Here is a 13,848-nt window from a genome sequence, read left to right on the forward strand (position 1 = left end):
CCTGGAATGTGGAAGGCATTTCTTCAAAAGAAAGCAAGAAGAGCCTCGCCTTCCTTTTCAAACACTTCTTTCTTGCCTCCTGCGAGGAAACCGATATATTGAACACACTGAATACCTCGTACAACACCCCTCTCCTATTTAAAGGCATAGCTCTTATGTGCAAGAAGACACATCAAATCGCTAGGATGAGTGGTGGAGGTTCAGTTGGGAAACATTTTCCTCAGATAGTCTAGGATCATCTTGAGGTGTGAATGATGGGATATCTGCTCTAACACATTCGCGTTGATGTGGAATTTCTCGACCGTGACATACTTGTGCTCTCCAGGGACCCTTCCCCTGTCAATTCAGCATTCTTATGCAATGGGTCTTCTGTGTGGAGTTGGTACAGAATTTACTGTTGGGAGAATGGAGGGAGCAGGACAAGACCATGGTGCTTCACTTGATGTCAAGGGTGTGTCCACTTTGTAAAACTGAACTGATTCTCTTTTATGTAGCTTGGCTGCCACAAAAGGATGCCCCTTTGAAAGGACTAGTGGATGAGAAGTTTGACTCCGTTCTCAAGAAGCAGTTTGTTTGAATTAATTTGACCTGAGGGCAAACACCAGTACCATAAATATCACTTAATCCCCCCAAACCTTTTGAAGATGTTGTATCAGACAATGGGAGTTGGTTTGGCGTGTTCTGCTGGAGACCTTTCAGAAGCAAGAGGAATATTTTTTTAAATTTGGCCTCTGACAGATTCAGAGATTCTTCTCTGGCTGCTGAGTTTCAAAGAGTCGGATAGTTCAGTGATTTATTTAAGCATTAGATCTCTCAATTTGAAGAAGGAGAACCACACCAAACATAAGCACTCTACTGGCTGCATGAGATAGTGTAAATTGTAAGTGCTAGGCACCATGCATCATGCACAAATCTTTCTGTAAAAATAACCCTGAATATATCCAATAAAAGCGAGTAAGACACAATGCTCCCCAGCAAACTCCATGTTCATTTAACAAAACAATCATCTGCTAACCAAAATTCAGAAGACAGAAGCAGGGCAGATACCTGGGAGCATGAGGCACAAATGTTGGTACGCACTCTAGCCATTATACAAAGCCTAAATGTCTGCTTTCGAAAAAAGCGGCAAAAACGCCAATTCAGTCATGTTGAGCAGCAGCTGTCAAGATGGTCAGGTATCTCTAGTTTGAGGCCATTACTAGTTAGGTGTACTCACATTATACCTACATGTACCTCTACATCTATCTGACGTTAAGCAATTGGTACATGGCGGTAAAGGCAGTAGAGAAGATAACAGTGTGAAGTCTCACACTGAAGTAGGAGTGCCCTGCCAGGCCTATGGAGAACGGGTAAATATTTCATCTGTTTTAAACGAGGCAGGCACGAGGAAGCGGAGTGCCATTCACTGACCAAAGGATAAGAAAGTCTTTAATGTTCTCTTTTGTGGTTGGGTAATTGGAGAAGATTTATTTTACAATTCTGTAACTGAAAAGAGATCCCCAAAGGAATAGGTGATGTAGAGGGCAACCAGGAGGATATCTAGAACCACACATCAAAGGACATGAAATTTGATGCAAGTAGTCGGTGAGCTAGAGAACTGTATCAAGAAATTGAATCAGTGATTTGACGGCTGAGCAGGAAAATCTCTGAAGTAGCATGCTAGTTATTCCCAGTAAATGTGAAAGCATCCAGAATGATGAGCATAAAAGGTGGTGAGCAGAAGTAATAAAACAAAATTGGAGAGCTGCGGAAGAGCTGTTTCAATGAAATGGTGTTAGAACCCCTTTCAAAGTATTTCCCCTTGAGGTAGGGGCACCAGTGTTTTGCTGGCAAATCCCTGTCCTACTTCTCTCTGTAATCTGGTTCGGGTGAATCCCCATTAACTGGTGGCCCCATCCAGGGAAAGCTCTCTAGTAGGCTTTAAATCAATAGTCCATTTTCAGCAGCACCCTCATCAGCGAGTGTCCCGGGTAACCAGTCTTACACGCTCCAGCAGGGAGGTGTCTTGCATTGTCCCATCAAGCACCCAGACAATGGGCACTCGCACTGCCCCAGGTCCTGTTCAGAGAGTCCACTGCGTGTGGCTCTCTCCTGCTCATAAGCAGCAAGCTCCAGCAGCGATCAGAGGGGTTCGGTGCTCCTCTCTTGCCTGGTAATTCTTGAGCTCTTCACAAGAGGGGAAGTGGGGGTGTGAGGGATTACGTTTCTGTGCACCTGGCTGGGATTTCGGTGATGCACACAGTGCATCTTTCTTAGTTTCAGAGGTGCAGCTCCAGCTGAACCCTTGTTTTGTGATGACCTGCTTGTCACAGCTCACATTTTTTGGGTGAAGGCCACATCCTCGCAATCACTTGGGTAACGACAACCACATCGGACGTACAGGGTTGCCCTATCACTACCGGAAAAGGTGCCGGCCCTCACCATAACGGTAGTCCATACTATAGTGGCCCTTGCTGCCATCCCAGGTTGCTGCTCCGCACACACTTTGGGCCTTCTGATCTGGCAATAACTTTCACAGCGACACCTTCTAGCATAAAAGGTTAGCCTGCATGGCTTCACTCTTTGCACACCGTACTCTGGTCACGGCTATCTTTACAGCGGCCCCCTCCTTGCTAACAGGGGTCAGCGGCTGGAACGTGCACACGGGCAATGAACCGATCTGTACAGCAGCCACCTCCACACTCCGAGTCCACTCAGCTGGCTCCCAACTGGGCCTCACTCTCTCCAATGCTCTTCTCTTCCTCACAGGCCACACTGGTCTTGGCAAATAGGCGCTGGTGTTCCAGGCTCCAGAGCAGGTGGTATTGGTTTCCCTGAGTGATATCCCCTCTCCCAGCAGTGAGACTAGTAGGCTTTGTCCCCCAGTCCTGGTCACAGGCCAAAGTCTTGCAGAGCTTCCCCTCCTCACAATACCTGTCAAGATGCTTGGCAGGTAACACATTTTGGGGACTCAACCTCCCCTTCTTGTAGTCCATTTCCAGGCGCCAAATTTAATTTAGGATCTTGGTCTTTGAAGTTTTAGGTTAAGGTTCTGCTTCTTTTGCAGTGCACACTTTTCTCACTCTTCTTCTTCTTGAAAGGCAGTGTTTTACAGCAGGAAAAGCTAGCCCAACAAATGGAATTAGTGGAAACTAAATTGTAAAGAGCTAAACCGCTTCCAGAATAAGAGAGTATGATGCATAAATGCAACCTAAACCAGAAAGTAAGGGAGTTAAAATACAGAACAGTAGGTGTGTGGTTAACGGCTGGATGTTACTGTAATTAAGGTCAGAATGACTGCTTTCGTGAAGTAGTCATGTGAAATCTTGATCAGTGAGTGATTTGAGCGACTTCGGTAAGAACCCTGAAAAAGAGGATGTGTTTTTGATTATTGGAGCAGAATGAGTTAGAAACGGTACAGATAGGGTTGGCAGATGGAAATATATGTATCAGGCATTTAGGATAAGTTGATGGTTTTGGTTTGAGTATTGCTGATTTGACGGCTGCAGTGAAAAGCTTGAAGGAAAAGTTTAAAGTAGTCACTGGCAGTGAGGTTTGTTAGAGGCGTGATGGGAATGGGACTTTTTGTAATAAAAACCTATAAAAAGAATAAAACGGAATAAAACATCACCATCCGGGAATGAGTATCGCATTAGTGTGCAAGATATCTAATTGCTCTTTCCTAAATCTAGTTTATTTTCATGACATGTATTTCCTTGCCACGTCTTTTTAAAAATAATAATTCCATGACGGCAATAAACCGTGGAACTCTCTCTGCCCTGTTAGCCATTCTTCTCCTTCTCTTCAAATCTTACTGCAAACATTTTCTCTTGAGCCACATTTAGCAGCCCCCTTTCTTTCATCTATCTGCTGTCCCCATATTCTTTTGTTTGACTGTGGTCTTAGAACAATTTTGCAGTGCCCCAGCAGATGTGCTTTATGAATACTTGCATACGATTTGCTGTCTTTGCTACTCTCGTAAATGTTTGATACATTATGCTAATATTAGGAGTGTGTTTGCGGTTTTACTCAGATGTGTAGTGACATGTTGGTCTCACCAAGTTCAGAAATCAAACTGCAGCCTAATGTTCTGTATCTGAACGTTTAATGAGTTCCCTGACTGAAATGAAATAAATGTGCCAGTTGTCATTGTGATAGGAAATAGCTTCCATAATGTTAAGAACAAACATACACGTAGTTTCCTTTCAAAGAAGGACTGATTTGTTGCCACATTTCCCTGTTCCTTTAATTTGATTACCAGGTACTCAATGTGTCCAATAAGCATATGGTTTTTGATTACGGTGTTTGGCCATGGAGAATACATTTGCCTAATTGTATACACTTTTATCACAGGATTACACACCACTTTCATCTTGGCATTACTGTTGGTTGCAAACATCAGAGCCCTGACCCCCAGCCACTATCTCACCAGGCCTGATGTGGACCGTTTAAAAGCAGCGCTTGAGCAACCAGTCTCAGATCTGGAAACGGCTTACTATCACATTGTCGGATTCAGCCTCTTAGGAGCGTCGCCGTTGGATGAAAAGGTAAAAGAACACACATTACATGTGCTCACTTCTTATTATTTGTTTTTTTATTGTGTTAATACATTCCCTGACTTTCTCTCTCTGCTTCATGACTTGTGCCTTTAACGATTTATGATCTTTTATTGTTATTGGTGCTTTTCACTGTAGAGTCATCCTCTCTGCCATTTACCAAACCCCCTTGTTTTCATCTGCTTTTTGTTCCAAACTCGCTGGTATTCTGAGGTGTTTAATAAAGCATGTCTTCATGACTTACGCCGAAATATGGACTAGTATACTGTTATATATTTTATATGCATTGTTTTTGTACATGAAATACTAATAAAACATATCACAAGAATGTTTGACTGACTGGCATGTCTTCATGCAGCCATACTGCAGTTAAGAAATCATTTAAACCATTTTTTAAACATTTTTCTTTTGCCAGAAAAATGTTGTGAAATCATAACTTGAGTTACCCCGCATGCCATGTGAGTTTAGGTTTTTAATTTAGTGCGTAGTAAGGGCGGTACAACCATCATCAACTCGCTTTACATTGCCATCTCTTCGAGTACTGTGTTAGATCTCGTAAAGTTGCCACTAGATGGCGACTGTTCAATTTGACAAGGTTTTAGTCGTTTACAAGTTGCATCTTCCTAGAAAACAGCGCTGACGTGTTTTTCTCTCCCCGCATAAACGTGTCCGCACAGACGATCGTTTGATAACCCCCTTATCTCACGCATGTGGTTGCCACGTGCTGTCAGTTGAAGTATTCGATACACGTTCTGATTGGATGGTGAAGGGATATCAGTCAGGGGTCACTGTAAATTTGTTAAGCACGTCTGAAGTGAAGCGAGTCTCCAGTTACCACCTGGACCACCCCTATCCAGCGATAAAATCAGAACCACTTCCCCTGCTGTATACCCACCTCCTAGTAGGTCAAACACTATCGAGGTTGAAGTACATTTTTCCGCAGTGCTTTGAGACTTTTTGTGTTCTCTTCCCACACAGGCTGCCTGTGAATTTATCAAAGCAAATGTCAACCCAAACAGCGTGGACTCCCTTTTCTATGCCGCGCAGTCCAGCCAGGCCTTGTCTGCATGCGAGGTGAGTATACAGCTTGGAATGTAAATCCGTATGCATGTTAAATGACCCGCCACCCTGAAGGGAGCTTATTTGTAGACCAGCAAGGCTTTACTTACAATGTTTATTCGATTGTATGTTAAGTTGCTGTGAATCTCTAGTATAAATGTTTTTGATTAGGGGATTGCTATAAACACAAGGGGTCTTTTGCGTGAATGCTTTCTGCAGTTGAATGGAGGATAATACATTGGCGTGGGTGGCACTGCGTCATTGGGCCCCATTGCTAGCAATTAAACTAACCCCCCACCCATTTCGTATTAAGACTGTTATAAACCACATCCCCGAACTCCAGTGTCTCTGCACCTGCTACACTAATGTTGTTTACGGGTCTTTGCAAGTTCCTCATTGTACTCCTCTTCCCCACCTCCACCCTGCCCCCCTCACATTTGCTTGATTGCTTTAATGTTCTCTCCGCCCCCTTTTCTTTTCCTCCTCTTCTGCCCCTCGCTCATTCTCCTCTCCTTATATCTGGTTCCTTTCTCTTCTGCTCTTTGCTGAGTCTTGTTTCCCACTCCTATTCTGTCACTTTGTCCTGCCCTGTTCTATGTTCTTTCATCACTCTCCACTCTCTTCTTAATGTTCCCTTATCCTCTACTCCTCTGCCAAGTAAACACAGCCAAGTCTCTGTGCATGCCCCAAAAAAATAATACCTGCACCCATGGTAGAGACGTCCCTGGACTGGTAACGTTTTCTGCCCACATTGTGGCCGCTGGAGGCCGAACTGAAGAATCACAGGTGGAAAGCTTGAAATTGGCAAAAGATATTTAAATTTAATTTCCATCAAATTTTAATTGAACGTGGTTTCATTTGTGTTTCAGTAAAGGAATATCAAGTGCTAAAGTTTGTTTATTTTCCTGAATGCTCTTTTTAGGTCTCGCCTGTCGATGCGCATGCGCATCGAGCAAGCGAGAGTATTGGGACTTATCCACACTGCAAGGAATCGTGGCGATTCCTTGCAGTGCCCGTGACTTTTAAGCTCAATGCGCATGCGCATTGAGCTTAAAAGCGCGTGCACGTCCGTCTTGGTTTACCCGCTCCGCCCCCTCCCCTTCCCGCCGTCTCGCATTTCCCCTGCCACATCAAAGGCTTTCACGGCCGGCCGGCCATGCTTTCAGTTTCACGACCGGCCGGCCGTGTGAATTACATTCAACAACACACAGTCGAGTAACGCAGGCAGAGAGAGGGACATCCGGGGCTCTGCTCACCACGGAGGTACGTTCAGCATGTTTAACTCGTGTTGTGATGCAGCCTTGAATTTGGCTGAGGACTTGTAGACAGTCTCCTTGCTCATGGTTTGGCTCTTAAACTGTGAATATCGGGTCTGTTCTCCGGAACAGAATGTTTTCCGGAACCTGTAATATCTTCTTTTCATTGGATCTGACATACGAGCAAGTGTTTGCACAGCTTGAGCAGAAATTGTGGTAGGAAATTAAATCTCCGTAATGCCAAGTCATTTGTAACGTGTCGTGTGCCTTTCTCCTCCCCCCTCCCCACAGCAATGCCCTCCTAACAACACACACACCCTCTCCCCCGCTCCGCCCCCTCCCCGCCATGTCGCATTTCTCCTCCCCCTCCCCACAGCAATGCCCTCCTAACAACACACACACCCTCTCCCCCGCTCTGCCCCCTCCCCGCCATGTCGCATTTCTCCTCCCCCCTCCCCACAGCAATGCCCTCCTAACACACAGAAGCCCACCTCCGGCCCGCCTGCCCAGTCTAATGTGCCCCGATGTAATAATTGGTGAACAGTGCGCCTGTGCACTATACTCTTTACCCGCTAAGCCGTATTAAGATTTAATTGGTATGCAAGAATGTTTGCCGGTACCTTGAACTCCCGGTTCACCTCGTTTTTTCGTGTGGGCTCGTATACCGCAGTCCGACGACTGAAGTCTTTACTGCTGCTGCAATTCTGGCCAGAGGGGGTCAAACGCCTTACTCCTTCCGGAGTCCGTAAATCCTGGGTGCTCAAGATAGCGTCCCGGTTCAGGCGTTGTCCATTTTCAAAGAGGGTCTTGTGTGTTGGCTGGTCCAGGAACAAACCAGTCGATACATCCGGTACACTGCGTCTACTACCAGTGACAAACTCCTCCACCGTGATAGAAACAGCACGGACACGGACCAAGTAAGTGCTGAAGATTTTATTTGTGCAAATTCAGCCGCATGACGTTTCGGCTTTGAGGAGCCTTGCTCACATGACAACATGCTGATGTAGAGAACACTCAATTAAAGTGCCAGTAATTAATTTAGACATCGTCACCTGGTCAGGCTGGTAATGAACATAGACAAAATACTAGCAGTAGAATGACAAGGCAGAGATCTTGCATAAGTCAGTATCGTTTTTTTTACAGAAAATAATGCAAGGTAAAATCACTGGTAGAAATATTTTGTGGTCACAATCTCTGCATTAATAAAGGCAAATACTGTGGATTTAAACGCAATAATATGGGTAATTTTTATATACACACACACACACACACACCCACCCACCCACCCACACACACACACACACCTATATATACTTACATACACACACACATTCAATGTTAAACGTGCACAATACATTAGCGGATAGCGGGGTATGACTTACTATGAGAGCTCACCTTTACTGGAAAAGATGGCATAAAACTGCCTTGCCCAATGCCGCATCTGTGCGGACTGGGGATCCAAGCAGTAGTGCTGCATAAAAGTATGTATTTTTCCAGGTGGCTACTCGGCTGATATCTTGCATAGACACCAGCAGACCAAGCTGTCAAAGTTGATAAGTTCTAGTATAATGAGCTCGTACTTAAGTCTATAAAGGTGTGACAGCTTCTTTATGACAGAAGTGTATTAATATCACTACCCATCTTGCTATACTTTGTTTAGAGAGCACATAACCTTTCTTAGGAGCACTGTATGTTACTAGCAATTGATCTGATTTACGGAATTGTTTTGTCCTGTGACACCCTCACTCACCCTCACTCTCACTCCCCCTCACTCACCCTCACTCTCACTCACCCTCAACCCCTCACTCACCCTCACTCACTCACCCTCACTCACCCTCACCCACCCTCACCCTCACTCACCCTCACCCACCCTCACCCTCACTCACCCTCAACCCCTCACCCTCACACAGTGCAATAGGTCTCGGAGCATTTGAGTTAGAGCTTTTAGAATTGTTTATGGCTTTTTTTATTTGTAATTCTTTAGCATTGGCTACAAGAAACAAAAATGCTAAAGATTTACAAAAAAAACCCATAAACAATTCTAAAAGCACTAACTCTAATGCTGCGAGACCTATTGCATTTCCAATGCTTGTTTTATAATATCACTGTTACTACACACTGTATTGATCTCTTGTACTGTTGCTGTAAAGCTAAAGAATACTGATTTGGAGTATATGTTAACTTGCTCGGCTAATCTGATGTGCTTCGAAACCAGCACTAATTGAAGGCCCACAATATTTACCATATGATGTTATATTCTGTATGAGCCATATGTAGGATATTCGAGCTTTTAGGCTCATCCTGTTGTATGTTCTTGCTCCCCAGATTGACATTTCCAATGAGACCAGGGACCTTCTGCTTGCGGCTGTTAGTGAGGACTCTTCAGTATCACAGATCTACCATGCTGTTGCGGCTCTCAGTGGCTTCAAGCTTCCTCTAGCTTCACAGGAAGTGGTCAGTGCACTCACAACTCGTCTTAGCAAAGAAGAGAATGTCTTGGCGTAAGTTTACGTAAAAAAAGATTCCCCCTGCGCTACTGCTATACTCTGTTACAAGTTCATTTGTTTTTCTCTTCTGTACTTGAACTAACTATAATTGTAAATGCATAAAGCATTCTCCAGCCCTGTTGTTACCATTGCATTGTAGCGCTTTTCACGCATAGCGCCGCTGTTACTATTTGGCATAATTGGCGCGACCCCGCTCAGGCTGTTGGGATCATTTTTCTTGTGTCTGTGCATTTGTTTGATTCTACTGCTCACTCGATGCATTTGTGTATTTGCTGCCCCTGTCTGCCTTTCCCTTTGACCCTCCATTTTGTTGTTGGTATCCCCTGGCCCGCCCCTCATCCACACTACCGCCTCCCTGCTGCCCCTCCCACCCACGTTTACCGAGCCTTCCTCTCCCCCGGCCAAACTGTGACCACCTGGACTTGCTTCAGAACGGTCGCTCCACCACGCTCCTCCTCATTAGCAGCTGAAACGCTCCCTGGTATCGTTTCTTGTGTGTTTTCTACAGCACTGTTGTTACCATTGCATTGTAGCGCTTTTCACGCATAGCGCCGCTGTTACTATTTGGCATAATTAGCGCGACCTCGCTCAGGCTGTTGGGATCATTTTTCTTGTGTCTGTGCATTTGTTTGATTCTACTGCTCACTCGACGCATTTGTGTATTTGCTGCCCCTGTCTGCCTTTCCCTTTGACCCTCCATTTTGTTGTTGGTATCCCCTGGCCCGCCCCTCATCCACACTACCGCCTCCCTGCTGCCCCTCCCGCGCTCCGCCCCCTCCACAGTCCATTTATGTCAGATGTCCACACGCGCAGCGGTCACGTGCAACGGTCGCGCCGAAGGTGCGCCAAAGGTAAGCCAGTCTACGCCCGTCCGCGCCTGGACCGTGCCCAGCGCCAGACCCCCTGGCCCCCGTCCCTCCCACCCCTCCCGCATTACTTATGATGCCACCACCCTCCTAGCCCTTAACCCCGGCCGACTCCCCAACTGCGCCCAAGCCGCTCCTGGACACACCCATGGACCCTTCTCCTGCAACTTCGACGGCACCAAGAACAACTCCTCATCCACGGACACAAAACAGATATCTGACTCCAACCACCTAAAATGCATCCTGCTCAACACCTGCTCAGTCCACAGACACGCCATCGACCTCTGGAATCTACTTGACACCATCTCTCCCGACGTCGCCTTCCTAACAGAAACCTGGATGAACGCCTCATCAGCCCCAGACATCACCATTGCCATCCCGGAAGGATACAAGATCATCCGTAAGGTTCGCACCGACCAAACAGGAGGAGGCATCGCTATCGCCCATAAGAACTCCATCCGCATCTCAACCAGCTCAGACGTCAACCTTGCTAGCGCCGAACACCTTCACTTCCAGATTCACACCGACCCCAAGACCACAATCAGAGGCACACTCCTCTACTGACCTCCAGGACCCCGTGCACAATTCAGCGACGTTATCACTGACTTTATCACCCCACACGCCCTCCCCTCCGAGGAATACATTCTACTGGGAGACCTCAACTTCCACCTGGAAAAGAGCAATGACAGCAACGCCACCTCCCTTCTGGACAATCTCGCCAACCTCGGACTCAAACAACTTGTCACTACGCCCACCCACATCGCAGGTCACACACTCGACCCTATCTTCACCTCCAGCAAACATGTCTCCTTCAGTCACACCACTACTCTCCATTGGACAGACCACAGCTGCGTACACTTTATCTACAATAAAACCACAACTCACAACCATCCTCAACCTACTCTGCGAAGAAACTGGAACAAAATCACCATCGACTAGATCTCCTCATCGCTTCTTCAAAACCCCCCTGCCCACTCCTCAAACCCCGACCAAGCAGCCATTAACCTCACCCAATGGCTATCCAACAGCGCCGACATCCTAGCACCATTGAAAAAACGTCAAATCAAACTAGGCAGCAAAAACGCCTCCTGGTTCAACGATGATCTTAAGAAATCGAAGAAACTCTGTCGCTCCCTCGAAGGCCTGGAAAAAAGACCCAAACACCAGCACCAGGGACGCCTTCAAAAACGCCACCCGCATACACCACCAACTAATCCGATCTGCCAAGAAAGCCGCATTCAAAGACCGACTAGACAACAACGCCCACAACAGCAAGGAATTATTCAACATCGTCAAAGAATTTACCAACCCCTCAGCCAACTCCAATGATATCACCCCCTCTCAAGCCCTCTGCGACTCCCTAGCTTCGTTCTTCCACAACAAAATCGCAGACATCCACAACAGCTTCGACAACCGACCCGGAGACCAACCCACCCAACCTTCTGCAGAACCTTCACCCCCCTTGAACATCCTTAATGACGAACCCAATCTCCACTGAGGACACCATCCACCTGATGAACTCCATCCACTCAGGATCCCCCACAGACCCCTGCCCTCACCACATCTTCAACAAAGCAGACTCCATCATAGCACCACACCTCCGAGACGTCATCAACTGCTCCCTCAACTCCGCCACCTTCCCAGAAAGCTGGAAACACGCAGAACTTAGTGCCCTTCTGAAAAAACCCACAGCGGACCCCACCGAACTCAAAAACTACCGCCCCATCTCGCTCCTTCCATTCCCGGCCAAAGTCATCGAGAAAGCCGTCATCAACCAGCTCGCCGCCTTCCTCGAAAGCAACAAATCCCTCGACTCCTCACAGTCCGGCTTCCGAGCCAAACACAGCACGGAGACCGCCCTCATCGCAGCAACAGACGACATTCGAACTCTACTGGACAATGGAGACACAGTCGCCCTCATCCTCCTCGACCTCTCCGCAGCCTTCGACACAGGCTGCCATAGCACCCTTCTACAGCGCCTCAGAAACATCGGAATCCAAGGAAAAGCACTGGAATGGATCACCTCGTTTCTCACCGGAAGAACCCAGAGAGTCCGCCTCCCACCATTCAACTCAGAGGCCACTGAAGTCCTCTGCGGCGTACCCCAAGGGTCCTCACTCAGTCCCACCCTCTTCAACGTATACATGAGCCCCCTCGCGGCCATCACACGCCAACACAACCTCAACATCATCTCCTACGCGGATGACACTCAACTGATCCTATCACTCACCAAAGACCCTAACACTGCCAAAACCAACCTACATGAAGGAATGAAAGAAGTAGCCGAGTGGATGAAGCACAGCCGTCTGAAACTGAACTCAGACAAAACAGAAGTCCTTATCTTAGGTACCTCCCCCTCCGCTTGGGATGACTCTTGGTGGCCAGAGGCCCTTGGAAAAGCACCCATCCCAACGGACCACGCACGGAACCTGGGCGTCATCCTGGACTCCTCACTCTCTATGAACAGACAAGTCAACGCCGTTTCATCATCATGCTTCAACATTCTTCGCATGCTCAAAAAAACATTTCGCTTGATCCCCACCGAAACCAGAAAAACAGTCACCCATGCACTGGTTACAAGCCGCCTGGACTACGGAAACACCCTATACGCCGGTATCACCGCAAAACTCCAGAAAAAACTCCAACGCATCCAGAACGCATCAGCCAGACTCATACTAGACATCCCGCGTAAAGACCACATCTCTAGTCACCTGAAAAACCTCCACTGGCTCCCCGTCAATAAGAGGATTACTTTCCGCCTCCTAACCCACGCACACAAAGCACTTTACGAACTTGGACCCGAATGCCTCAACACACGACTTTCCTCCTACACCCCCTCTCGCCAGCTACGATCTTCCAACCAAGCCCTTGCTACCGTACCTCGCATCAATAAAACCACCATGGGAGGTAGATCCTTCTCCTACCTCGCAGCGAAAACCTGGAACTCACTCCCCACTCACCTTCGTCTCACTCAGAACTACCTAGCATTCAGAAAGCAACTCAAAACTTGGATATTTGACAAGTAATTCCCCACCCTTCTTCAAGCGCCTTGAAACCCTCCGGGTATGTAGCGCGCTATACAAATCTTTTGACTTGACTTGACTTCTTAGCTTCTTTGCCTATTTGTCTGAAACCTGCCTTTCTGTACATCACGGGGTACAGACAATTTCAGCCTTAAACTGTGTATAACCACACTAATAAGCTGTAGGCTGCAGCTGGTGCACCTCGCTTGACCTAGGCAGTTTAAGATCATTTATAAATGTATAAGTTAATCTATAATTGTATATTACGTCTTTGCCTTACTAATCTCATACCGCCTTTTGGAAATTGCTAAAGACCAGCATGCCAAACACCTCGATGAGTCTTTATTTTTAGTTTAGCATCCCATGCTTATGATTAGCAACTTCATACTTTTTTTACTATGAGCTTTGTTTGCTTCTATTCAGTGGTGTTTTTCCTTTTGTAGACAGTTGGTCACACCATAAATCTCTTTGAGGTTTACTAAGAAGTAAAGACCTATTTTGTGGCCTCCAAACAATGCAGATAGCTGAAAGTTTATCAATGCGAGACCTATTGCATTGCAAATGCGTGTTATTCTTATTACCATAGTGTAGGAAGGTGGCTA

The 13,848-nt window shown here is 46.7% G+C and overlaps 1 protein-coding gene across 2 annotated transcripts in view; it reads left to right on the top strand.

The window, feature by feature from the left end:
- RPN2 (ribophorin II) overlaps positions 1-13,848 on the top strand; it is a 205,515-nt gene that overhangs the window by 7,224 nt on the left and 184,443 nt on the right. For both annotated transcript variants that reach the window (XM_086932229.1, XM_086932228.1), the window contains exons 2-4: positions 4,333-4,526; positions 5,514-5,609; positions 9,176-9,351. In XM_086932229.1, coding sequence (XP_086788355.1) covers positions 4,333-4,526; positions 5,514-5,609; positions 9,176-9,351 — 466 coding nt within the window. The remainder of the gene's footprint in view (positions 1-4,332; positions 4,527-5,513; positions 5,610-9,175; positions 9,352-13,848) is intronic.

The sequence above is a fragment of the Lissotriton vulgaris genome, chromosome 7 (assembly GCF_964263255.1).
Source record: "Lissotriton vulgaris chromosome 7, aLisVul1.2, whole genome shotgun sequence".
Taxonomy (NCBI): Eukaryota; Metazoa; Chordata; class Amphibia; order Caudata; family Salamandridae; genus Lissotriton; species Lissotriton vulgaris.